Below are 27,754 nucleotides of genomic sequence, written 5' to 3'. Positions count from 1 at the left end.
TCTTCTGATTATTTTTTTTATTTCTCTTGTAAACAGAGTAGGGGTTAAATAAAGGTATTAGGTTTGTCAGCTTCAGATACTTGGGACCTTTTTTTTTTCCTGGAGAAAGGAGGGAAGTGGGTGAGGGGTTCTTTTAATATGCAGGTGCTTCAGGGAGAAGCAAACCATTTCATCTGTTATTTCCATTGGAACTGGAGTTGGAGAGGGAGGTGAGATCAGTGGATCAGTCACCAGCACTGTCATCAGCATTGCCAGAGAGGTCAAGAGCGGACATCATGGAATCAGACAGCTTGCTGGCAAGTTTATCTGCAGATGGAGAAAAAGAGGAAGTCATTTGGTGGTTGGCTTGCCAACAGAAGGCTTGCAGGAGCTAGGCTACATTTATCTTTGTCTGCACCAAACTCCCAAACAGGCTCCCTAACCGCCCACCATCAACACTGAACAAAACAACTGGTGGGCTACTGGCAGCCCACTACTGAATCTCACAGAAAGACCCATTTGTCTACCTGTGAAATGATCACCCCAAAATAGCTTATATCTCAGAGTCACACTACTGAGCTTCAAGTATTTTTATCTCTTCCTAGTATCAAAACAGCTCTTTTCTTTTACTGTGTTGAACTCAGCACTCTGCCATCAGCAGTGCTTTGTTAAGACCCCCAAAGCTCTTACAGCAAACCAACAGGATGGCAGTAGGGGCTTTGAACCTGAATGCTCACCTCCAGCCTTCAGCCACACCCTATTATTCCTCAGGATTTTCCTCAGACATAACCTCCTTCAGGAAGCCTTCTCTGATCTCCTCTATCCCACCACAACCTTCAGGCTGGGTTAGGTTCCCTCATTTTGTTTTCTGTCTTCATGGTGATCACTTTGTGTTCCCAATGTCTGTTTTCTTATCTCCTCCTCACTCCAATAAGACCAGCAGTTAAAGAGCAATTAACCTCTGTATTCCCAGGACTCAGTGTAGAATCAGGCCAAGAGCAAATGGTTATGAACATAGTCTAGTTCAAAGAACAGGGCTTATGGGATCAATCAATCCTAGGTTCACATTTTGGCCCAAATACCTGGAGTTTCTGGGACCCAGTTTCCTCACTTACCGAATGAGAATAAGACTTGCAATGAGTTGGTGAAAATTAGTATAGCATGAAGACCTAAGTGGACCAGCCACACAATGGACCACCATTAAAATAAAGGGACTTCTTTTGTGAATTGATGGGGAGATATCTGTAATATATGTTGAGTGGAAAAATGATGTGGCAAATTGAATGTTCAAGAGACTAACATTTGTCTAAAAAACAGAACAAGAAATATATAGATATTTGCCTGTAAACCTACCCCAGGAAATGAGATACAAGAAATTAACTGGTTGCCTCTGGGGGGAGGCCTGGAACTAGGGGACTGGAGGAGACTTTAATGTATATCCTTTTGTACCCTTTGGATTTTGAGTGTTTTATCTATAGATAAAGTAAACATATGTATGTAGCCTGAAAGTTTCTTAACACATAGAAAGCAATGATAAATAAATGGGGTATTTGATACATAAGACTAGGCCAGTGGTTCTCCAAGTGTGGCCCCCAGAGAAGCAACATCAGCACTGACTAGGAACCAGTTAGAAACACAAATTCTCAGCCCTCACCAACAGCCAACCTACTCAACTAGAAACTCTGGGGGTAGGTCCCAGAATCCTGTGTTTTAATAAACCTCCAAGTCACTTCTAAAATAAGCTACTGAAGTTTGAGGACCACTCTGCTAGCAGGTGATCCTCCTAACCCATCCCTGCCCCTTAATCCTGACAGAGGGTTAGACACATGGAGATGCTCATTTAGGAGCCCTTAATTAAGGCCTCAGGTGGTTCTTTTTTGGAGCACAGGAGGGTGGTCAGGTCCTCCCACCTGCACGCTTCTGGATCTTCTTCTTATTCTTCAGGGCAGATGCCAGAGCCTGGCCCTGCTGCAGGGGGTCTGTCTCCATGATCCTCTGTAGCACTGGGCGGCGGTCCACTGAGCAAACATCCACCATGCTATTGTTCCTAGGCTGAAGGTCCACATTGCGCTTAGCCCATCCCATCTGATGACGGTTTGGATTGGTGCAATACCCAGTAAGATCTCCAATCTGGGGAAAGTGAGGACAACAGTGAGGTCTGGGCCCCCAAAATAACCCCAAAGACTTCTGCAAAGGAGGTAGGGACAGGCTTGCATTAAGAACAGGAGTCTGGAGTTACAAAGAACTAATCTTCAAGTCTGGCTCTACCACAGATTGGCAGGTGCTTAGTTATTCTTTCAGCCACAATTTGCTCATCTGTCAAATAAGGGTGGGCAGTGGGTAGCTTGCCTGGCTTTTACAAGAATAAAATGAAAAAGTAGAACTACTTGTCAATGACAATTGGTATTACAATGATTCTTTGTTCAAATGACCTTTTAAGGTCCTACTCAATTTAACAAATATGTTCCAACATCTATCTTGTGCCCAGTTCTGTACGGGGAAATGCTGGAGAAATGATTCGCATGTACACCCATCTTTGGGAAGCAACCAGGCTAAAGAGGAAAAAACCCAACCACATCACAAGTTAGAATATGGTAAGTGTCCACCAAAGATATGCAGCCTAAGTGACAGAGGCTGAGGGCATGGTGGTGGTCAACATACTGTGGATGGAAGGGTCATTCCTGACTGAACACTGGAAAGCACAGAGCATACCTGGGCACCCAAAAGGGTATCTACTGGGCTGGAGTAGAAGGTACACAGGGTCAGTAAAACATAATATTGACAGAAAGCTCACTATGTGCCAGGTACCTTTCTAAGCACATACATGTATGTGTGTCATATACATACATATGAATATGTATACCTGTACTCACACACACGTACATATTAACTCATTTAATACTGGCAACAATGTCTTTGACAAACAAGGTAACACAGCTAGTAAGCAGTGGAATAAATCAGAACCCAAGCAATCAGAATTCTATATGTATGACTACCTACTACACTACAGCGGAGGAAAAGCAATGCTACAAACCCTACAACTCTGGGGTTGCAGGGGGCGGGCACCATTCACAACACAGCACACTTAATGGTATCTCCCAGAGTTGGACAATAGAGTGGCCCTTCTCATGGCCCTGAACCTGAGCCTGGAACTTGTAATACAGAGCAGGGAACTACTGCTGGTCTATGAGGAAAAATGGTATGTTCTGGGTGCTTGGGGGATGGCCTTAAACTCACAACTTTAAACTGATTTTCCTATAAGCACTAGGGGGAGTTTTGAAACTATGTGAAAATGGGAATGGGCATAATTCCTACCACTGCCCTAAGGCAGGTCTTATCTCTTACAGAGCACAGGCAAGAGTTTCCTTCATAGACTCCCTACCTCTACTCTGGCTCCTTTTTTTAAAACTTGATTCTTACTGCAGTCACTGGAGTGATAGTTCTAATATATAAACTTGACCAAATCACTTCCCTGCTTAAGAAACCCTTCCAGATATTATGTAGCCACCAAAAATGAAGTTAAGTAATCATATGGAACAATCTACACTATGAATTTGTAAGTGAAATAAGGAATGTGCAGAAAAATACAAACAGCATATGACTATTTGGATTAAAATAGATCTGCTATCTGCTTTTATGTGTTTGTGTGTTGAAGATGCAATAGCTCTGAAAGGACACTCAAGTCTAATAGTGATTGCCTCCAAGGAGGGCAGGGTGGCTGGAAGAGAGAAGCAGGAGAGATTTACTTTTATTGTATACTCTCTACCTTTTTTTTGGGTGGAGGGCACCCTGCACAGCTTGTGGGATCTTAGTTCCCCAGGGATTGAATCCAAACCTTGGCAGTGAAAGCATAGAGTCCTAACCATTGGACTGCCAGGGAATTTCCTACCTTTTCAGTTTTATACCATGTACCTAGTCAAAATATTTTAAATAAACAAAATAGGAAAAAATTTAAACCCTTTGCCTTTCCTCCTCCTGTACAAAATTGCCAACTTTCAGTGTTTACCTATTACTCATGGTTTAAAGTCAAACTCAAGGCCTTCAGGGATCTGACACCAGATTCACCCTTCCCTACCTCTACCCTGACTCCAGCCACCTCAGACCACTAGTGATTTCTGCAAAATACCATGCTCTCACCCTTTCAGGTCTTGGCACATGCACAGGCTGAGCCCCTGCCCAAGGGCTGCTGCCCCTCTTACCCAGAGAATTCCTCAAATTTCAAGATGTGGCAAAAGTATCAGAGCCCCCAGGAAGACTTCCCTGGCTCACAAGTAGTATAGGTTAGGGCCCTTAGATTTATGCTTTCCCACCGTCTGCCCTGAATCCCTGTGTGTCTCCCATCAGTGTGGATATCTACGGCTTAAACCACTACACTGTGACCTCTCGAAGGGCAGAGACGGGGGGGACTGGCAGATGAAAAGGCTGAAAAAGCCTCCGAGATCACAGCACAGCATATCAACTTGATCCTGTAGGTGCTGGGGAGCCATGAAAGGGCAGGTGACCTTTGGGACCTGCCATATGGGACATATATCCAGGTCAAAGACAACTGGAAGCTTAGGCTAGGGTTACAGGAATGGTAGGCCACAAAGACACCAAGAGCATCTATTAAGATTTAGGAGGGAGAAGACAGACTTGGTGACTGTGTATAGGATCCAAGATACCAGTTAGAGGGAAGGACAAGTAAGGGATGTCCAGGTTTGTAACTTGAACAGCTGGGTGGATAGATGGGGATCCTGTTCTCTAGGGCTAAAGCTGGGCTTGGAAAGCTGCCTGAGAGCATGCCTCCTCCTTGGATCTGCCATTGGTTAGCAAAGGATGTACCCTGACTACAGCCAGAGTGCCCACAGGGAGTGAATGAATGACCTGTACCTCCCCACTATTATAGGTGGACTTCGTGGGAGCCAGGTGGAAGGGACTGACCATTTCCCAGAGCCCTTGGGTAGACGAGAGGGTTGCCGTGAAGAAATAGACAGGTACCTTATACACGGTGGTTTTATTTTCCATGGCATCTGCTATTTTCACCATCGGAGAATGGAGCCACTTGATCTCCATTTCGAGCGGGTCCATGTCACCCAACAGCTCATCCGATTCTCCAGTGGCCAAGCCTTTAACACAATCAATACCACTGTCAGGGCCCTGGCTCCTTTCTGCTACCAGTCCCCTGGTCAGGCCTCAGTGGAAAGGATATGTGGATACTGCCCAGGGGAGTCAAGAAGGAAGGCTCTTTTATTCCTGCTGGGAGGCCACATAACAAAGGATTAAAGGTGTGGGTTTTCCACTAGGGTACTTGCCTGCGAGTCTTAGAGTCTTAGCTTCCTCATCTGAAAAGCAGAATGCCACAAGCCCTGTAACACAGGGCTGCTGTGAATCACAGCAATGGGTGCCTGAAATGCACTAGCCTGAGACACTGCTCTATAAATGGCAGCTACTAGGATTCCCTCCCCAAGACCAGGCCTCTCTCCCTATTTCACTGGTGCCTTGTCTGGAGCTGGCCTCTACTGCAGACCACAAATGTGTACATTGCCCTGGGCCCATACTACCCTTGCACCTCTTCTAAACTTTGCCCCATCTCCTTCCCTGGGCCTCTAATTGCTAATCACTCTTCAAGATTCAACACTAGGGCAACTAGGAAACTCTGATTATTAACCACTCCCTCTTCTCAATTTCTGGGACCTCAATCATTTGCTAAAGTGCATTCTCACTGCCAGAGCCCCACTTGCCCTCACATACAGCCCTAAAAATGTAAGCTCTAATTCCTCCCAAATGTCCACCTGACAGAAAAGTAAAGTTCAGAAAGAGGGCTGACTTGCCCAAAGCCACATGGGGAATATATTCTGAAGCAGGCAAGCCTCTTGTCCTCATTTGTAATCCAAGCACACTAAAAGGCCCAGAGAAGGAAAACTACTGGCCCTCAAGAGAAACAGAGTAACTGGAAGCCAGGCCAGCCAAGACTTTCTCCACTACCCAAGAATGTCCACAGACAGGCCCAGAGAGTACCGGGTACCTTTCTTGGGTGGGGTAGAAGAGGAAGGAGCTGCAGATGGTAGAATAGCTGAAGAGAATTAACTTCCCACAGGAGTTTCTGAAAGTCATACCTTTGTACTCCAACAAATAACCATCTTAATAACAGCTAATATTTACCAAGCATGTGCTATATGCCAGGCACTAGGTTTTACATATTAAATAAGTCTTCACAACTATCTTATCAGGTATGTGCTATCATCCCATTGTACAGATGATTTCATTGGTCATGGAGAGGTTAAGAAACTTGTGTAGCACTACACAGCTAACAAAACTCAGATTTTAATCCAGGCAGTTCATTCTTCTAACCACTCAGATACACTGAGCTGGAAGAGTCTTCAACAACAGGGCAAGAGAGCTAGTTTGAATGCCACATCTACCTGTCACTGACCATGTACCATTTAGCAAGTATCACCTTTCTGTGTCTCAGATGCCTCACCCACCAATGGGGACAAGAGTAAAAATGCAGGAATGGACATGCAATGGCTGTGACAAAACCTGGGGCAATGAGAAGGGTTTTCTTTTTTGTTTCCTTTTTTAATTGGAGGATAATTGCTTTACAATGTTGTGATGGTTTCTGCCATACATCAATGTGAATCAGTCATAGGTGTATATATATATATGCCCTTCCCTCTTTAACTTCCCTCCCACTTCCCATCCCATCCCATCCCTCTAGATTGTCACAGAGCACAAGATTCAGCTGCCTGTGTCATACAGCAAATTCCCACTGGCTATCTATTTTACATATGGTAATATATATGTTTCAATGCTACTCTCTCTATCCGTCCCACCCTCTCCTTCCCTCCATTATGTCCACCAGTCTGTTCTCTATGTCTGTGGAGAGAAAGGGTTTTTGAGAGAAGTATCTCAGTCCACTCCAGGCCTCAAGAGATGGGGAAAGGAAACTCACCCTTCCTAAACACCTTACCATGTTCCAGGTACTTTGTTGATTTTTTTCATATCTACTAAGAGCCCACAACCAGCCAACCCCCCACTCCACTCCACCACCACCCTATCTTCCTGTGACCCAAATTACAGTTCCTCACTTTGTGGGAAAAGACATTAAACTTAAAGATGTTTAAAATAGTTCTCCCCAAGCCAGACTAGGGCCAGAGCATGGGGAGGTCAAACATGGGACCTGCTGTCAGGTGTTTGTGGCTCCACTAGGGCAGGACCAGTTGCTGGGCAGGCCAACCCACTCAACCCTACTTACATTCCATGGTGTCTTCATTGGCTTGCTCAGTATCCTCAATGTCAAAGACCTCAGTCATCTCCTTAACGATTTCAGCACTGAGATGGGTAGGCAGAGTGTGGGTGGAGGGTGGGAGTGTATAGAAGCTGATCTTCCCGCTGCATTGGGAGGTGGGAAGAAATTGACGTTATTAAGACAACAAATGACAAATGAGGACTTTGCTGGTGGTCCAGTGGTTAAGAATCCACCTGCTAATTCAGGGGACATGGGTTTGATCCCTGGTCCAGGAAGATTCCACATGCCACAGGGCAACTAAGCCCATCGCCACACCAGCTGAGCCTCATACGCTGCAACTACTGAAGCCTATATACTCTAGAGCCTGTGTTCCACAATAAAATACTGAAATAAGAAGCCCACACACTGCAACTAGAGAGTAGCCCCCACTCACCACAACTAGAGAAAGCCCACACACAGCAACAAAGACCCAGCACAGCCAAACATAAATAAATGAATAAATAAAAATTTTAACTGTATGTTAAAAAGCAAATGACCAGTCAAAGAAAGAATGAGTTTTCAAGTCAGAAACAGTGAGAGTCAACTAGAAAGCCCAGACAGTAACTTCTGAACAAGAGGTTGAATTGCTGGATAATCACTAGGCATGAGTTGCTGAGAAGGATGTGACCTGATGCCTTGGCCTTCCCTACCCAGGAAGTCAGGCTGCCCCTCTGCTGCAGTGAAAACAGATGGGCCCCCTTGTGGAACCTGACTCCCAGAAGGCCTCACCCTTACCCCTACTCACCTCACCCAGTCAGCCAGGACAGCTTTGGCTGCCTGCTCCTGACTGCACACACCCCCCTTCTTCTTCTTCCCCAAGCGGTGGGCCACTGCAGTCAGAAAGTGCTCAGTGGTCTGAAACCCAGAGACACCATAATAGCTGGAAATCTGGTAAAGAGAGGAAGAAATCATGAGTAAGAAAGAAGGGCCCTTGGAGCAAGGCAGGGCATAAGTGAGAGCCCTGCATACCTCCTCCAGGTTGCAGCGTTGCAGGATGGTCTCCACCGGGGTCACAGGGTCCGCCAGCTTCTGCATGTGAATGCAATTGCGCAGGATAGTGCCCACCTCTGAGTTGGGTCCTGGGACGATGCCCGGGGCATCCAGCAGCCTGATGAACTTGTCCAGGTAGACCTCCTGCATGAACCTGGGTCAGGAGAGGGGAGATAAGAGAGGACGTAGGACAGTGATGAGTCCAGATGTGTCTGGCATCCTCTAGACCAAGCACCCAGTGGAGAGAAGGAGTGTGACAAATGGCACACAGATGAAGGTGAAGAGATGCGGGGTCTGATTCTAGTCTGATTCACTTCCACCACCAGGGACTGAGCTGCAGGACCACAGGCAAGCCTCTGTGACTCTCTGAGCCTGTCACTTCATCGAGGAAGCAGAACTGCTTACTCAGAGCCCAATCTTGCATGACTGTCAGGAGGCTTGAAGGAGCTGTGGTGGGGGGGGGAACACCCAGCTGGGTGCTTGGCCCAAACCCAGGGTGTGCCAGGTAAATGAGGGCTATTAATGAAACTCCCAGGCCTACGGCAGAATCAGAAGGTGGTCCAGGATAAGGGACAGGGGTTAAAGGCATGGGAGTTGGGAAATGGTAGGGTAAAGGACCTGTGAAGTAGGGGAGCAAGCAGGTACTTACTTGGTGACCCCAGGAACAGCTCCCACACTACATGCACGGCTGCGCTTCAGACTATTGATCAGGCTGCTCTTCCCAACATTGGGAAGGCCTACAAAGAAACAGCAGATAGCTCAGGGCAGGAAGGGTCCTCAGAAATATTTGGGACAGCCTGTGCGTGGGAGGACCAGGCAGGGGCAGTGTGACCAGGCCATGGGAAGCCAAAAACAGAGCTTGGCCTCCTGCCTTTCTGTCCAAGGCCCTGACTAAGCCCCTCCATGGCCTTTCTATCCCTTTCCTCTACACGTGAGCACCCTGGCTAGATGTGTTCCTCTCACTAGATGTGACACTCACCTCCTACTTACAACCAGCTTGGGAAAGGTGCTGGATGCAAGGCCTCTGTGACACAATCCAACGGATGGTGGGCACTAGGAAATGTCATGAAACAGAACCATCCATCCTGGTGTATAATTCACCTGGCAGGGGATAGGGAGTGGGAGGTGGGGCTCCTTTGAGATGTCAGTCTTTGAGGAGCTTTCTGTCTGTGGTGTGTTTTTCTGTTTGGGCACCTGTAAGCGCCTCTCGGTCTATGGATGTCCTTGTCTATTTCTTACTCACTGGGTCTCTCATTCCCACCATTCTCTTTCAATGTGTGCTAGAACTTACATGTGTACTATTTATTCCAATAGATGTGCCTGTGTGTATATCCCTTGTGTGGAGAAGTCTCTGTGTATCTTCTCTTAGCTGTTCTCATTCTAAATACCATTGCTTTTCCAATTTCTGTCTTTCTCTCTGTGTATCTAAGCAACTCTTTTCTCTGCCGGTTTGTCTCACTTTCTCTCATTATGGCCATTGTCCTTTCTCTCAAATTCTCCCCACCCCAACAATTCTGCCTCTTTGTTAATTCCCTCTATGCCAACTCCTCTCAGCTCTTTCTGTATATGGTCCTTCTCTCAGTGGGCTTGTCTCTCTACATGAATCACTGTGCTTCTTTTTCTCTGTGTCTCCCTAGTTCTCTCTCTGACTCTATTTCTCTATATATACATATATATCTGTCTCATCATAGATGTGTATCTGCGTCTCTGACATGATTGTGTCTGAGGGTCGAATGCATCTGGGCACACGTGTCTCTCTATGGCTCTGTTTGCTTGGAGGGGAGTTGGCTAAGTGTGTGGGAAGGACTTGGTCTGCATGTATTTTGCCTCTGGATCTGTATGTGTCTTCATATGTATGGATCTATACATGTGTCTGTGGATCCATATGTGTGTATAGGTGTGGGTGTACATTATTCAGTGTCTGCAACTTTGTTCCTGCTTCTTTCTACGTGCATCTCCCTCTGAATCTCTTTATCCCTGAGTTTGACTCACTTGTTCTTTCCTTGGGTATACATGTCTCCCTCCCTACTCACATGAGAGGATCTCTAGCCCTCTCATGTCTCTCTCTGCAGATCTCTACACACATTTTTGTGATCATATCTCCCTCTGTCTGCATGCCTCTGTCATTCAACTCTGTCTTCCTTTTCCACTCCCCACCAATCCCACCATTTGGTTTTCCAGATATTTTTCTGTATCTATTCAGGTATTTTACCTTTTTCTGTTTCCAGCTTTTTCTCCAATGTTTTTTTCTCTTGGCTTCATTCCTTTTCCCTGCTGGTCTATCTCTGCCTCTCTCAACTTCCCAGTTCCTTTCCCAACAGCTTTCCTTCAACGCCCTGGGTTCCAGGTTTGAGCCTCAGCTCTTGTCTTGTCTCAGACAGGGGTGAACCCTCCAAGTTCCTTTCCTTTCTCTGAGCCCTAGTGTTCTTATCTATGAAAGGGAGATGTTCACCCCTCTCTCCCACAGCTCTGGTGGGATGCATGCATATGTGCTCAGTCATGTCTCGACTCTTTGCAACCCCGTGGAATATAGCCCACCAGGTTCCTCTGTCCATGGGATTTCCCAGGCAAGAATACTGGATGAGGCAACCATTCCCTTCCCCAGAGTGGTAGGATGACATGGGTCAACTCTAAGCCTAGCCCCACACATTTAGTCCATGGTTCTAATACTCCAACTACAGTGGTGATTCTGAGTATGCCTCCCCATGTCCACCAATCCAAATTACAAATCAAAAGAGCCTTCCTGGGACTTCCTTGGTGGCACAGTGGGTAAGAATCTGCCTGCCAATCCAGGAAGATTCCACACGCCTCAGGGCAACTCAGCCCATGCAAGCTGCAACTACTGAAGCCTGCACACCCTAGAGCCCATGCTCCACAATAAGAGAGCCCACCATAATGAGAAACCCAAGCACTGCAACTAGTGAGCACTTGCCGCAATGAGAGATAGCCCATGCAGCAACAAAAACCCAGTGCTGCCAAAATAAATACCTTAAAAAAAAAAAAGGACCCTTCCTGAACAGCTCCTCTCCTCCCTAGCCAAAAGTAACATGAAGTTCCCAGAATCCTTTCCCCCAATGAAGCCCCTGCACAAGGAAGAAGTCTGGGCCCCATAACCTCCCCCAAGGCCTTACCCACAACGCCCACACGGATATGGGTGCGCACTTCACCAAGGCGGCAATAGTTCCCCAGAACCCTCATGAGGTTTTCAGCTCCAAAGCAGGCTTTGCTTTTCAGCAGTGACTCAGAGGCTTGATCCACTGGCACACTGCAGCGATTCTGGAAAATGAGGGGTATTACAGAAGAGGCATGAGATGAGAGCTGTGGTCTGAGCGCAGATTTCCAAATTTCAGGACTGCTTCCCTGTTATCACCAACATCACCAGCATGAAGCAAAGGGCTTCTTACACAGGCCCTGAACAAACATCTGCCATTTCCCTGCTTCCACAAGGCCTATTTTTTCCAGTTTTTCCACCTCCAGTCTTCTGTCTCAGTCTCTGCCTAAACACACATCTCTTGCCTCCCTCAGCAGGAGCAGGACAGCCTCCTCGCCTCTAAGCAGGCCAGGTTTGATTTCCAACTCTGCCTCTCACAGGTATGTGGCCAGCAAATTCTGATTCCATGCTCTGGGCTTCAGTGAACCCTGTCTACATGATGAGGACATTTGCCTCCCTGTCCAGGGAAAGAAGAGATACTGTCCGGCCCACGTAGAGCCTACCTTCCCTTGATTCTTCACACAGGACAAGACCATTTCAGCCTCCATCTCTTTATTCCTGATGCCACCTCCTCTGCCCTGAATGCCCTTTCATCTCTTCCTCTGTCCTTACTTACCTACCATAGCACTGCAAAATAGAAATTGACTTAAATATCCATTAATAAGAAATAGGTTAAGGAGCTATATCCTTAAAGTGGAATACAGATCAAAGAAAAAGCTGTTATAAAAGGATGCTTATCAAATTTTTGATATCTAAAAGGTAAAAAATTATAAAGGAACTACCATGTTTCTCCCAGATGAACAGAGATTTAAATGTTTAATGATATCAAATATTGGCAAGGGTATAGGGAATTAGGCCCTCTCACACATTCATCTGTCCCAGTAGTGGGAAGATAAATTGGTATAGCCACTTGGGTGGGGGGTAGAGAAGGGAGGTGGGGCTGGGGAGCAATTTGTCAGTATCTAGGAAAATCTAAAATGCAAAGTACCTATGACCCAGCCACTCTACCTCTCAGTACCCAACCTACACAAACACTTGCTGACTAGCCAAAAAGATGTGTAAGGGTATGTATTATAGTACTGCTTATAATGATTAAAAAAATTGAAAACTATATTTATTTAGTGTAAAAAAGGTAGAACTCTATAGAAAGATCTTCAAGGGAAAAAAAGTACACCTCAGGATTACATATATGATACACCCAAGCACTATTTTCTCTATATACAAATCCACATATAATATAAAGCACAGAAAAACATCTGGAAGGATACACACCAAACTAACAACGGTGGTTAATCTGGTGTATGGATAAAGGAGACTGGAATTAGGGGTAACAGTGAAAGGATATTCAAGTTTCATCTATACAGTTGACCCTTGAACAACATAGGTTTGAATGGTGCAGGTCCACTTACATGCAAATTTTTTTCACTAATACATACTATGGTACTACATGATTTGCAGTTGGGTGAATCTGTAAATGCAGAACCATAGATACTGAGGTCCAACTATAAGTTATACATTGATTTTCCACTGTGCAGAAAGTGGATGTCCCTAACCCCTGTTTAGTTCAAGGGTCAACTGTAATTGCTTTTACTTTTTCTACTTTTTTTTTTAATAATTAAGTTTTACACTTCTTACAAAACTGAAAAAAATGTCCCTCAGGACCCACTGTCTCTCCCTAGAAGCAACAAATGTTTCTGTACACTTTAATTTAGTCTGACATTGAAGACATATTTCTATGTTAATAATATAATTAGAAAAGAGTATAGCCCCAGGCTACTGTGTAAGAAGCTAGATGTTTCTGGCCCCAGCTTACCAGGTTTTTGACCTGATGCTGGGTACTGGCCTTGAAAGCCACAGTTGGCAGCTCATTCCGAAGGTATTCCAGCCACTTCTCCACAACCTCCTTGGGGACCAGGTCTAGGAAAAATAGGAATGGATAGGACTGGTAAGAACATCACCTCATGGCTCAGTCCAAAGATGCAGCCACCCACAACCCAGGCTTGGCCCACTTTCTGCCAACAGATATCTCCCTAGCCTGCCAGTCCCTGTCCAGTCCCCAGGTTGGTCAGAAAGGACAATCTAGTCTTGGGGACAAGTTGGCCCTCTCTAAGTAGACCTGTTTCTTCAAGGACAATGGGTAACCAGCTATATTTCTAGACGCCTTCCTCCCAGACCTGGGGTCCAGTACCAGAGGCCTCCCAAAGACTATTTTCCATTCCCTCCCTGGATTATTCTAGGTTGGGCCAAATGTCAAAAATAACCTTGAAAAGAATGGCTACCACTTATGAAGTACTGACCATGTATGTACCAAGCACTTTATCATTAATTCTCACAATGATCCTATGAGATTGGGACAATCACAGCCCATTTCACACCTAGAAAAATGGAAGCTCTCAGGTGACATGACTTGTCAAAGATTCCAGAGAAAATAGACATCAAAACTGGGATGAAACCCAGACCAGAGTGACTCCTGAGCACATCCATGTGCTCTTCTGCCCCACCATCTGGGATCCAGCATGAGGGAGAAGAGGAACTGTCTAGCACTGGCCAGGCACAAATAAAGCTCAAAATGGCAAAAACAGGGAAGTGAAAGGCAGACAGACTTTAACTCCATTCTCAACTTCTGTTATATTATGTGGTGTGTGTGTGTATGTTTCAACAAGTGACTTTACCTCTCAAATCCCTAGCTTTAAAAACTCAAACAAGAATTCCTACCTTGCACTATTTTGAATACCATTGAGTTGTTGTGTCTCAAGGTTAGGTCCAAGCTAGTCTTTTAAGAAGGCTTGGCCCCTGCCCTGCCTTACCCAATCCTGTCCAACACCTACCAATCTTGTTCAAGACCAGGACCAGCTTCTTGTTCCCTTCTGCCTGTAGGACAGTCTCCTCCATTTGGAAGCAGCGGCAGCCCAAGGGGTCCCTGGAATCCAGGACTTCCAGAATCACATCAGAGTATTCCACCACCTGCAGGGCAGGGAAGAGGGTAAGAAAGCAAGGAAAGAACTGGGCAGGAATCAAAAGGCCCATAAAAGAGGCCTTCATCTTAGGAAAAACAGAAACAGAGAGGAGACACGACTGGATTGGTGCCCTCCCTAAAGGGCCTTAAGAAATGGGCCCCCATACCTTACGGAACTCCTTGTAATAAGCCTTCCTTGTAGCCTCATCATCCAGTTGAGGAAACATATTTAATTCTTGCAAAACGTCCTCCTAAAGGAAAAAAAAGAGGATGGTCCAGGGGAGGAGAGTGAGAGCCATCTTTGGCAACCATGGGAGACTGGGAGAGTCATGTGAATTCCAGCCCACCACAAGCAACAAAATCAAGAAGAAGAAGGACAGACCCACATGGTCCATGTGTGTGCCTATTTGTAAGTCTGTGTTTGAGTACCAGCTAGAGGACTGGGTATGCACCTGAGTATATAAGGGAGGAATTTAAGAGGGAGGTGTAAGTGAGAAAAACAATCTATGGGGAACATGGGATGGAGGAAGCAAAATGTGTACTTTATACTAGACAAGAAACTTTGAACTGGAAATCGTATATTCTGTGAGATGAGATTATATGCCAGAAATGCAGTAAGAAGTCCTAGAAAGAAGTGGACTCCTCTCTTAACTTTCACTTTACACTCTCAATCTTTCTCTCCTCCTGTCCCCCAGTCCTCCCGACTCCCAATCCCCAGTCTTTGTGTTTCAGCTTGGGAGAAAGGACCTAATCAGGGCTCTCCAATCACAGATACAGCTCTTCACCTCCCTCTCACCCTCCCTCCATGTCCCTACCGTTTCCCATCCTCTCTGAACTGGTTCCCTACTCCCCCTCCAAAAATCTCACACCCTTCCTCTTTCCTTTTCACAGAGCAATGGCAAAAGATGCTTTTGAGCAAGCTCACACCAGTTCTACCGAGGGGCAAAGATTGCTCTCTCACCTTGCGCTCAAACTCCTCTTGGCGTCGCAGGACATCCTGGCAGTAGCTTTCAATGGTCCTACGTCGGTGTCTCTCTTGCTCCCGGGCAGCCTGCTGCTTCCCCCTCATCTCCTCAACCTAACAAGTGACCATACAAAAGGGCTGAAGCTGATGAGGTCTGCAATCTAAGGGAGGGATGGAAGATCAAGAGTAATAGGGAGTAGGTGACAGAGGGAGAAAACACTGTGACTTGGCACAAGTGGGAGGAGCAGGGATACAGGGAGGGAGAAGACATGACAGCAAGAGATAAAGAGATAAGGGGTTTGAGGGAAAGAAAGACAAAGAGATGAAGGAGGGGAAAGCATGGCAGACACTAATACAAGGAAAAGTATATAAAGCTGAGAGAGATCGTGTCCTAGGCAGTGGGAACCACTTAGGATCAGAGAGGGGGAAAAAAACAAGACCCTGGGATGACAGAGGATGAGATGGTTGGACGGCATCACCGACTCGATGGACATGAGTTTGAGCAAGTTCCAGGAGTTGGTGATGGACAGGGAAGCCTATCATACTGCAGTCCATGGGGTCGCAAAGAGTCAGACATGACTGAGTGACTGAACTGAACTGAACTGACTGGGATATTCTGTCATTTAAAGAACACCAAAAGAAACTGGAGAAAAGGAAGAAGGACATCCAGGAGAGAGAGATGACAGGAAAACCAAAGTGACAGTGCTTCAAAAAAAAAAAGCCTACATATGTAAAATAGATAACCAATGGGAACTTGCTGTATGACTCAGGAACTCAAACCAGGGCTCTAGAGGGGTGGGATGGGGAGGGAGGTGGGAGGGAAGTTCAAGAGAGAGGGGACATATGTATACCTATGGCTAATTCATGCTGATGTGTGGCAGAAACCAACACAATACTGTAAAGCAATTATCCTTCAATTACAAATAAATAATTTTTTTTAAAAAGCATTGTCTCAAATGCTGAGAATTGAATAAGATGAGGGAAGAAAGCGATCCATGAGTCTGATGTCAGAGAACATGCTGGTGAGACTGGCAGGATCATTCCAGTGGAGCAGTGAGAACAAAAACCAGACAGCCATGAACTGGGAGGTGAGCAAATGGAGACACTAAATCAAGTATCAAAGCAACTGCCCTTTCTTTCCTTTCCACAAACAGCCTCAACAACCCTAACAATTCTGGCCTTTGCCTGTCAACATTTCCATGGACCTGGCAGTCAAGTCAGGCCCTCTCTCTCCCCCAAGGCAAAGGACTTACCCTCTTCTTCTTTAACTCAGCCTCCCGACTGGCATGATCATTGGAGTGAACAAACTGGGGAGAGGAGGCCACTTTGGTGGCTGCTTTCTTTCCATTCTGCTTTGCAGGCTGGATACCAAAGAAGAGAGAAAAAAATGAAGATTTAATGAACCCATAGAAATCACCCTTCCCGGGGTGGGGGGTGGCGTTAAAGCTGCTCATAAGTAGATTTGTGGGAGGAAAGAGGAGAGAAGCAAACAAAAAGGGCTCTGTCCCCAGAGGTCCCCATATGACCAGAGAGACCCTTCTTCCCATAGCTAGGCAGGGACTAAGTAAAGAATACCAGGAAAGGTCAGGGCGGGGCGGGTGGGCAGTAAGTAGAAAGGTTTCCCAAGTAAAGGCCAAGGGAATACTAAATAGCTCTACAAGTATAGCCCTTGGAACAGTAGTAGCATCATCTGGGCACTTATCAGATGCTGAGACAGACCCACTAAATCAGAAACTCAAGCAATCTGTGTTTTAACCAACCCTCCAGGTGATTCTGGAGGGCTAAAGTTTGAGAACTTTAACCATGCTAAAATTTAAGAACTGCTGCTCTGATGCAAGTTTTATTTGTCCACAACTTTCCCAGCAGGACCAGGAGATTGAGGAGCTGGGCCAAAGACTGTTTGAGTCCTGCCTCTCCATGAAGAATAGAGACTTGGGAATTAAGACTCAAGTCCCAGCTGAGCTACTTGAACCTAGGAACTTTCTCATTGAGGGTCAGTTTCCTCATCTAAAAAAAAAAATGAGATAATGACAATCCATATCAAGGTAAACTAAGCACAAAGCAGTATATGGCTTGTGGTGGGAACTTAATAAATGTTGCTACTTCTATGCTGAAGCCACCCAAATGGCTTTTGGGAAAGCCAAATCTGCTGATTACAATGTGGTGCTCTATTTGGAGTCAACCAATATCTACTTGGTTTTGTGGGCCTCTTCTGAAGTGGGCAACCTGTTCCCAACCTTGTCCCCAACAATGGGTATACCTTACCTGAGAGCGGTACCAACTTACCTTCTTGCAGCCTTTGGAACCTTTACCTGGCTTTTTATTTTCTAAAAAAAAAAAAAAAGCCATCATCCACCTACCCAACATGCTTTGAACCTTAATGGAGGTCAGGCAATACTAGGAATCTAAGGAAGCCTCAGACACCATGTCTCTCTAGGCACACAAGACAGACATAGAGCTGGCAGCTGCAGTGTCAGAAGAGGTACTGGATATTTCAGTGAATACCTGAAACATTATACCCAGTGCAAACTGAAATAATTCTTAAGGGAATCCTGTGAAGAGAGCAACAGGAACATGCACTTATAACTCCTCTCTTACAACTTCTAGCTGAGGCAGCTCAACAATTTTGGCACCAGGCTGAAGTGGGGGACTGGCAGCATGAGAAGGTGATCTGAGGAGTCCCACCCAGCTAAACCAGAGTAGATGCCCTCAGCCCATGGGGAGAGAACTGTCCTTTCCTGCCGACCCTGTTCATGCCATTGCCTCCCAAGGGAATTACACTACTCAGCCAAACTGTAGCCTCCCTTTGATTTAAGGAGAAGAGAGCTCACCTTCTACAATCACACCTTAACCAAGCCTAGGAAAGTAAAAGGCCTCTCCCCACTTCAATTAGAAGTCCCTTCTGTCACCTCCTTCACAACTGGCCTCTCAGAAAGAATTCTCACCATTTGCAAAGGGGCTAAAGGAATTCCTACAAGAAGAGGTTCTAGAAGGTCAGGATATGCAAACAAATATAGGAGCAGCTTGAGATTATCAGACAGAGGACAGGCTTCCCAATCACATCAGGTGGTTCATATCAAAGCAGAGTTACTGTAGGAAACAGAGGATTTAAATACTACTTATTCTTAAGGAGATTCAAGAAGATACTTCAAAGGAACTGTATAAGAAAAAGATTCCCAAAACTTGATATTGAGTAAAAATTCAATCAATGTAGTGAAAAACAGAATGAATATCACTAACAACCAAATTAATAAGCCAGAAGATCAAGGGAAGAGCTTCTTTGAAACAGAGCAAAAATACAAAGAAAAGTATAAAATAGAAAATGGAGAATGGACTCAAGACAGCTAGTATCTAAATTAAGAAGAGTTCCAGAAAGAGAAAAGATACAAATGGAGAAGCAATTATTTTTTAAAAATACTAGATAAATATTGTCCAAGTTGAAAACAGGATTTAGGCTTCAGGCCAGAAAGGTGCATGGAGCATCAAGATTAACAAACAAAAGACACATATATGCCCTGGACATATACTGATGAAATTTCTGAGCCCCAAAGACAAAGAGAAAATCTTATAAACTTCCAAATAGAAGACATTCCCAGCAAAGGAGAGAGAAACAGACAGCCTTCTCAAAGCCACAATTCTGAACACCTAAGACAGAAGAATAATAATTACAAAGTAATGAGACAAGGGACAGTATTCCAAGTTAAATTTCTACAACTGACCAATAAGATCACTCTTGTGTGAAGGTAAAGGAAATTTTCAGATGTGGAAAGATTACCACCTGCCTTCTCCTTCTGGTAAAATGACTTGAGGAAGTATATCAGCAAAAAATAAGCATAAAACCATGCTAAAGGTCTCACAACTTTGGAAGAGTAGGATAAAAATAGTTATTTTTTAACGTTGATAAAGTGATACAGAAATTTAGTTACACTTGATTTAAATATGAATGCAATTACCAACATAATTTTAAGTACTGATGGAGGATTTTTTTAACTTGTTAAACTTTTTAGAAGTAATAAGGGGATAAGAAGAAACAAACAAAAAATATAAAATAAGATGGTAGAAATCAAACCAAACATATTAGTTATTACAATGAAAGTAAATGAACTGAATTTCCCTGTAACAAAAAAATCAGATCCCAAGTCTTTTCTTCCACAATATTCACATTGCAATGAAAAGAATGTGAGGCTTAGAATTAACCAAGTCTGGCCATTTTACTCAACAATTTCCATCGACCTAACTTCCCTGGAAAATGAGGGCCACGATGAAAGAAAATATATCACTTAGAGAGAGGAAAAAACATCTGCTTCAGAGAGAAGGAGGTGGGGGAGAAACAGAGAAGAAGGCAGGGGTGCATTCACCACTCACAACACTGCAACACCCAGGAGCCCCTGTTATCGTTCTTTAATAGCTTCAGAGAGAAAACAGCTACCATTTTTTAGCCAGCCAGAGCTAGGTTCCTGTTCTGGTTCAATAAGTACCTACCTATATGACCTTGAAGAATTTTCTTAAATCTGAGCACCAATATTGCCATATACCAACTCTCAATGATATTCAGCAGCAGAAGGTAGGGGAGATGCTTCGTGGTGCAGCTCTCCATATCCTGGGCTAGAGAGATACCCTGGACCCAAATGGTAATGATAATGATTAAATCTAGGAAGATTACTGAGAAGCCTAGAAAGAGTGTTCAAATACAATTTCAACTGCTGTACATTTTTGAATGGCTATTAAAAAGGAGAGTGTTTTATCGTTTAAAGGAAAAGTAGTCTTAAGACATCCCTCTCAACTATCTTCAAGCACATTTGTTCAACCTCCCAGAGACTTCCAAAACACTGATGCCACTTGCTTCTTCATTCAGTGGCCACCCCATTTCCCTCCCTGTGCACCTTACACAGTCTGCCATTATGATGGATTACATAGCTGTGCAACCAATCACTGATGGCTGTAAATGTTTTAAATGTCTTTAACAGGTAATACAGTCATACAGTTCCAAAAGAAAACCGTGTCAGATACAGAAAACAAACTTACGGTCACCAGTGCAGGAAAGTGGAGGGATAAACTGGGAGATTGGGACTGACATATACACACTGCTATAAAAAATGGGGTTTCTCTGGTGGCTCAGACAGTAAAGAATCTGCCTGCAATGCAGGAGACCCAGGTTTGATCCCTGGGTAAGGAAGATCCTCTGGAGAAGGGAATGGCTTCCAGTATTCAACCCTGGAGAATTCCATGGACAGAGGATCCTGGCGGGCTACGGTCCATGGGGTCACAAAGAGTTGGACACAACTAAGTGACTAACACTTTCACTTTCAGATATAAACTAGAAAACTAATAAGGACAAACAGTATAGCACAGGGCTTCCCTACTGACTCAGATGGTAAAGAATCCACATGCAATGCAGGAGATGCAGGTTTGATCCCTGAGTCAGGAAGATCCCCTGGAGAAAGAAATGGCAACTCACTCCAGTATTTTTGCCTGGGAAATCCCGTGGACAGAGGAGCCTGGTGGGCTACAGTCTATGGGGTCGCAAGAGTTGGACATGACTGAGCTACTCAACAATAGTAATAACAGTATAGCACAAAGAACTATACTCAATACTCTGTCATGTCCTATATCAGAAAAGAATCTAAAAAAGAGTGGATATATGTATAACTGATTCACTTTGCTATACATCTGAAACTAACACATTGTAAATCAACTATACTCCAATAAAAATTATTAAAAATAAATAAAAACATGTATTCTCAGAGGTCTCCCTCCCACACTTGTCCCTAGTCCCTGCAGTCCTCTCACCACAAGAAACCACTTTATTAGTTTGTCACGCATCATTCAGTTTCTTTGTGCAAATATAAACATATATTCTTATTTTCCCATTTTCTCCCAAGGAAGGTAATACACTATGTACTCCTGTCAGTAACTTGCTTTTTTCACTTAACAAATCCTGGAGATCTTTCCATCTGTTTTTCCATACTACTTCACTTCTTTCACTTGCCAGGGTTCCTTTGTATGCATATACTCTACTTAACCAGCTAATTATTGTCTTTTTCATCACTATCAATAATTGTTACCAATAAAAATTAATTTAAAAAAATAAAATAGAAATTCTATTATCTTGTATTTAATGTTCTTAGAGTATAAACTAATTTTGTTCACTTTTCTTGTGTTGCTTGAAGAAATGATTATTTGCTTTTGGTACTGACATAACCAAAGCCTGACTCTTGATGAAATTTTTATCATTATATAAAGTGAATTTTTTTTAACCAAGCCCTACATAGGCAGGGCCACCATTCACACAGAATACAAGGCCACTGGGTTGCACAATTTTCATCCAGTCTATCCAGTGTGCTATCCACATGCTATTTTCTCCTTGGGCGATGGCAGGATAAAGGCAGGGAAGCACAAAGTCTGTCCTACCACCCTTGCCTTATCTCTTATGAGAAAGAGTCCATGTATCATATTTGTCTTCTTCTAGACTATAAACATCATGGTGGAAGGAGAGGGAATTGAGTTAGCATTACTGAGACATTCTAGTGCCCGACACACAGTAAGTGCCCAATAGCTATGCCTGGTCATGTTGCACCCTTGGGACAAAAAGATAAACCAGGAGTCAGTGAGAAGTTGAAGAGACAGGGGCTTCCCCAGTGGCTCAGTGGTAAAGAATCCGCCTGCAACATAGGAGCCGCAGGAGACAAGGATTCGATCCCTGAGTCCGGAAGATCCCCTGGAGGAGGGCATGGAAACCCACTCCAGTATTCTTGCCTGGAGAATCCCATGGACAGAGGAGCCTGGTGGGCTATAGTCCATTGGATTGCAAAGGGTTGGACATGACTGAAGTGACTCAGCAGCAGCAGAAGAGACAGACACAATCTACAGAGTTAATAGCCCTGGTCCCTATGGGTGCACAGGCAAGTGTAAACCAAGGGAGGAGGTTAAGAGGAGCAATTTCCAGAGGAAGTTATGTAAAAGGTGAAATCTGAAAAACAGGCAAGAGTTATCCCATTAAAGGATGAGAAGGAAAAGGAGTCCTGAAGGCAGAAACAACAGCCATTTATCCACACTGTCTATTTCACAGTAAGAAAAATCCATAGCTCAAAAGATGTCAGACAACAATTTAGTGGCAGAACACTGTATGCATCCTCTGAAGGGTTAAATTCCAAAGAGAAATGAAGGCTGAATCTTTTAAGCCAATACTTAATAGAGTGCTTATTATGTGCCAGGAACCCTTCTAAGTGTTCTTCTATTTTAATGCATTAAATCCTCACAACAAAGATCTTCACGACCCAGATAACAACTCAGATAATCAGATAACAACTCAGATAATGGTGTGATCACTCACCGAGAGCCAGACATCCTGGAATGCAAAGTCAAGTGGGCCTTAGCAAGCATCACTATGAACAAAGCTAGTGGAGGTGATGGAACTGCAGTTGAGCTATTTCAATCCTAAAAGATGATGCTGTGCAAGTGCTGCACTCAATATGCCAGCAAATCTGGAAAACTCAGCAGTGGCCACAGGACTGGAAAAGGTCAGTTTTCATTCTCCAATCTCAAAGAAAGGCAATGCCAAAGAATGCTCAAATTACTGCACAACTGCACTCATTTCACACATTAGTAAAGTAATGCTCAAAATTCTCCAAGCCAGGCTTCAACAGTATGTGAACCAAGAACTTCCAGATGTTCAAGCTGGATTTAGAAAAGGCAGAGGAACCAGAGGTCAAATTGCCAACATCCACTGGATGATCAAAAAAGCAAGAGAGTTCCAGAAAAACAACTACTTCTGCTTTGTTGACTATGCCAAAGTCTTTGACTGTGTGGACCACAACAAACTCTGTAAAATTCTTGAAGAGATGGGAATACCAGACCACCTGACCTGCCTCTTGAGAAACCTGTATGCAGGTCAGGAAGCAACAGTTAGAACTGGACAGGGAACAACAAACTGGTTCCAAATCCAGAAAGGAGTACGTCAAGGCTGTATATTGTCACCCTGCTTATTTAACTTATATGCAGAGTACATGATGAGAAACGCTGGGCTCGATGAATCACAAGCTGGAATCAAGATTGCCAAGAGAAATATCAATAACCTCATATATACAGATGACACCACCCTTATGGCAGAAAGTGAAGAACTAAAGAGCCTCTTGATGAAAGTGAAAGAGATTGAAAAAGCTGGCTTAAAACTCAACATTCAGAAAACTAAGATCATGGCATCTGGTCCTATCGCTTCAAACTCAACATCCAGAAAACTAAGATCATAGCATCTTGGTCCTATCACTTCATGGCAAATAGATGGGGAAACCGAGGAAACAGTGACAGACTTTATTTTTTGGGGCTCCAAAATCACTGCAAATGGTGACTAAGCCATGAAATTAAAAGATGCTTGCTCCTTGGAAGAAAAGTTATGACCAACCTAGATAGCATATTAAAAAGCAGAGACATTACTTTGCCAACAAAGGTCCGTCTAGTCAAAGCTCTGGTTTGTCCAATAGTCATGTATAGATGTGAGAGTTGGACTATAAAGAAAGCTGAGCGCTGAAGAATTGAATCTTTTGAACTGTGGTATTGGAGAAGACTCTTGAGAGTCCCTTGGACTGCAAGGAGATCCAACCAGTCCATCCTAAAGGAAATCAGTCCTGAATATTCATTGGAAGGACTGATGCTGAAGCTGAAACTCCAATCCTTTGCCACCTGATGCGAAGAGCTGACTCATCTGAAAAGGCCCTGATGCTGGGAAAGATTCAAGGTGGGAGGAGAAGGGGACGACAGATGATGAGACGGCTGGATGGCATCACCAACTCAATGGACATGCGTTTGAGTAAACTCTGGGAGTTGGTGATGGACAGGGAGGCCTGGCGTGCTGCAGTCCATGGGGTCACAAAGAGTCGGACATGAATGAGCGAATGAACTGAACTAAAATCCTCACAACACTATTTGGCAAATACTATTTCTTTTTATTTCTTTATTAAGTAGGAACTATTATTATTCTCCTCTTCCCCCACCCCACTCCCACCCATTTTGTAGATAAGGAGAATGAAGTTAAGTAACTTGCCCAAGGCCATACACATGTAAGTGGAAGAACTGAGATTCAAACTCCGTCTGCTCCAGAGTCCATACTCTTAACCACTGGCACAATCCATGATACCGACTTATAGGTACAACTTATAATAAAGAAAAATGCTAAGCTGTGTTAGGGTTACAGGCAGTATAATATGGTATTTACCCCTATTCACCTACAGTCTCTTGATCAAGTCACTTAACCTTGCTGAGCCTTGGTTTCCTTATCTGTAAAATATGTATGGGGGATAACATGAGGGAAAACAACAATAATACCATACATAAAAGACAGACTGAATGATCTGGCTTATACCAGGCAATTTTTAAAGCTGCCTTAAAATACTGTATTTATTAAAGCTTAGGACTGGGAAGGAGCAGTAAAAGAAACTCACTGTGTCTAAGTTTCATCATGATGACTAACTTGAAAGCAGGTAGATTCAAATCTGCAGGCTTTTGTTTCCTGTTGGAATGGGAGAAGAACCAATTTGAAGACAGAGAGGGGAACCACAGTGCCACAAGCTCCCTACTAAGCCCCCTGAAGGCAAAAGTACATGATAAGGAAGCCCTAACAATTAGAGGAATTTGAGTGAAGGGGTTATACTGGAGCTGGTGTCTGGTATGGCTGAATATAATTATTAATAATAATATAGGGAAGGTAGGTGTAAACCTCTCTTCCTGGGTGGAGTCAGTGCCTCAATGCATCAGATGGGATCCTGGGTCCTCAATCCTCCACCCTGTAGTGTTATATACCTTAGGTAAGGGACTAGCACTAAACTTCTCTACTCTAAGGGGAGAGGGGTATGCAAGGACAATCTGTCTCTACACACAGTATTTACTGCATCTCTTTTCCCCAAATAGGGAGTTCTATGTCTCATCTATCCTGGGAGAGAGGTGAGGGGGGAGACATATCCTAGGAGATAAGGGACCTCTGAATAGAGCTTTTCTGTATGTCTATGTGGACTGAGGTCAGTGCAAAATCTTGGGGGAGAGGGGGAAAAAATCTGTGCCTGTATATATGGCTAGGGTCTGTTCCTTGGCAGATTCCTTGACTGCAGGGAGAGCAGGATACCTTTTGTCACTCTACTCCAGGATACAGAGGAACTGGAAAAATTGGCACAGTGGCTGTGTGCATCTCTGCTGCATGGAAGAGGAGCACAGGTCTGTACATCTGTGTGTGTGGCAGGGGGAGGGTCTCTTTACCCTAGGAAGGGCCATGGGATGGGACTGATATGCCTACTTCCACTACAAGATGACATTAGTTCATTAGTGCCATGCTAACAAAGGGGGGAATTATTCAGCTTTCCATGAACAGGGCCTGCACCTTGCCTGCAGTGGGCTATTCTAGACCTTTCCAGGGAGGTGGGAGGGGCATCATCTGCTTATCTTGCATACCTGTTGAAGTCAGCAGTGTAGTAATACTGAAGGAAAAGGACCTCTGGTTCTCTATATGGGGAGGGGGGATGCAGCTATAAATTCAATGGAATGGCCCTTACACTGGGGGGCGGGTCGGTTTCCTATGAGTTTTTTTCCCCTGGATGGAGAGAAAAAGGTCTGAGCTCCTCTACCTTGGATAAGGGGGAGCCCAGATGCACTGCACTGTGGGGTGATCAGTGATGTCACTGCCTCTCAATATTGCAAGGCACCTCTCTGCTCCTTTGGGGTCTCTCCTTTCCTACAGTTGGTGATTCTAAATCCTTGGAAGGGCAGGGAAGAAGGAATGATCTGCGTCTACCTAAAAAGAAGAATAAATCTGAGTCCCTCTTCCCCGGGGGACCCAGAAGAGGCAGTTCTCTCTCTTCATTGGTTAAGGCCTGCTGCTGTTTGCTGCAGGGCATTTTTGGTGGGTCAAGCCTTAACAAATTCAGTAAGCCAGCGCCTGGGGAGAAGGTGATCAGGCCTGACTTTCCTCAATGGGGACTCACTCTAGCCTAGAAGGGGTACATCTGTGTGGTTCTCTGTGGGCTGAGACCTGTGCCTCAAAACACTTAGGGAGGGGTGGTCTCGCACTTCTGCAGGAATGGTCGCAGGGCATCAGTCAATTAGTTACACAGGGGCAAGGTAGGAAGGTCTCTAGGTCTTGACGCTAAGGGAAAGAGGTTCACTCAACTGTTTATTAGCTCTTCTGTTCTAGTGGTCGAGCAGGGGTGGGGGTAAATACATCAAAGCTTCTGTCATAAGGGAAAAGGTGCACCGAAGCAGACCTGCCAGTAGAAATCTGCGCGGTTCAGCCTCGTGAGAAGGGAAGATATATCTCTTTATGGGGGAGTGTCGATGTCGCCACACCTTTGGGGTGTCCACGCCCGTCTACACGGGAAAAGTGCGGAATGGAGCCTCACTACCCTAAAGGAGGAGGGCACTCCACGCTTCTCCACACAAGTGGGGTCTGTAACTCTCTCCATAAAGGGTGTCCAGGGGTCTACTGGGAAAGGGAATAGCAACCCACTCCACTATTCTTGCCTGGAAAATTCCATGGACAGAGGAACCTGGCGGGCTACAGTCTATGGGATCGCAAAGAGTCGGACACGACTGAGCGACTAACACACACACAGAAGGGTCCACGCCTATCTAGATGAGGTGGTCCGTGCCCCTCTACACCCAAGAATGAGTTTGGGCGTGTGTCCACGTGCCGAGCAATCCCTGTCTCTCATCCAGGCCCTTCTACCCTGAAAGGAACCTGACTCTTTACCTCTCTGTTCCGGGGCTGAGGGAGCCTCTGGTTTCACCGCAAACAGTTGATCCTTTCCGCGCGGCCGGCTAGGTGAGCTCTCATCACGAAAAAAGAGAGTAGTTTCTTACCTCCACTTCCGGCGGAGCTCTGAGAAGAGAAGACAGCACAACACTCTTGGCCCAGGGGCTGCGCTCGCCCCGCTAGTCTTCGACTTCCGGATCCCGGTCTCGCGGAGCCGGTTCAGTACTTGGAGCGTCCCCAGAGGCGGAGCTTCGGATTGACGGTTCGCGCCCGCCCGTCCCTTCCTCGCGGCCCCACTGGCCCCGCCTTCCGGCTGCGCAGTAAGGTAAGGTTATCGCTGAGGGGGAGGCGGGGAAGAGGGAGGGGGCAGTTCTTCATCGGCTGATGTGGCCATATAACCTACTTGTAAGGCAAGTTCTTGTCTGCGGGCCTCTGCCCGGGCCTATATATGTGTGTTCTCGAATCTTAGTGACCAAGCTTTCTCCAGGGCCGCATCAGACAAGGGTGGGGGTCGGTGTCTTTGTCTACAGTGCAAGATGGCGACGGGCAGGGTGTGAGAAAATGGCTGCCTGGGTCACATGTTTTGCAGCGTATACCCACCTGAAATGACTGGCTACTACCAAAAACCATCCTGGCGTGCAGAGCCCCAGACA

General features: G+C 45.1%; 1 protein-coding gene across 4 annotated transcripts; it reads right to left on the bottom strand.

The window, feature by feature from the left end:
• GNL3L (G protein nucleolar 3 like) lies at window positions 1-27,388 on the bottom strand. Of its 4 annotated transcripts, none has more exons than XM_043894980.1 (17): window positions 27,209-27,282; window positions 24,805-24,872; window positions 19,850-19,985; window positions 17,654-17,694; window positions 16,621-16,728; window positions 15,365-15,481; window positions 14,571-14,654; window positions 14,276-14,411; window positions 13,261-13,364; window positions 11,368-11,512; window positions 8,886-8,973; window positions 8,216-8,390; window positions 7,992-8,134; window positions 7,214-7,350; window positions 4,957-5,084; window positions 1,890-2,109; window positions 1-306 (listed from the first exon to the last, which is right to left on the bottom strand). In XM_043894980.1, exons 3-17 carry the CDS (start codon window positions 19,962-19,964, stop codon window positions 224-226), a joined length of 1,824 nt encoding a protein of 607 aa, XP_043750915.1. In that variant the 5' UTR covers window positions 19,965-19,985; window positions 24,805-24,872; window positions 27,209-27,282; the 3' UTR covers window positions 1-223. The 4 variants fall into 4 exon arrangements, with proteins under 4 accessions (XP_043750915.1, XP_043750916.1, XP_043750914.1 ...); XM_043894981.1 differs by lacking the exon at window positions 27,209-27,282 and adding an exon at window positions 27,099-27,144; XM_043894979.1 differs by lacking the exon at window positions 19,850-19,985 and having other exon boundaries at window positions 27,209-27,388.
• Window positions 27,389-27,754: the final 366 nt, after the last annotated feature.

The sequence above is a fragment of the Cervus elaphus genome, chromosome X (genome assembly GCF_910594005.1).
Source record: "Cervus elaphus chromosome X, mCerEla1.1, whole genome shotgun sequence".
In the NCBI taxonomy this organism is placed as follows: Eukaryota; Metazoa; Chordata; class Mammalia; order Artiodactyla; family Cervidae; genus Cervus; species Cervus elaphus.
Note: the sequence above shows the minus strand (reverse complement) of the source record. Positions and strands in the feature narration are given on the sequence as shown.

Excerpts from the sequence above, each read along its gene's own strand:
- GNL3L (XM_043894980.1), bottom strand. The coding sequence starts at position 19,964 with ATGGAGAGCTGCACCACGAAGCATCTCCCCTACCTTCTGCTGCTGAAT. Across the intron at positions 14,412-14,570 it reads ATTACAAGGAGTTCCGTAAG|GTGGTGGAATACTCTGATGT; the intron begins GTATGGGGGCCC and ends CCTGCCCTGCAG. Across the intron at positions 8,391-8,885 it reads GCTGTTCCTGGGGTCACCAA|GTTCATGCAGGAGGTCTACC; the intron begins GTAAGTACCTGC and ends CTCCTGACCCAG.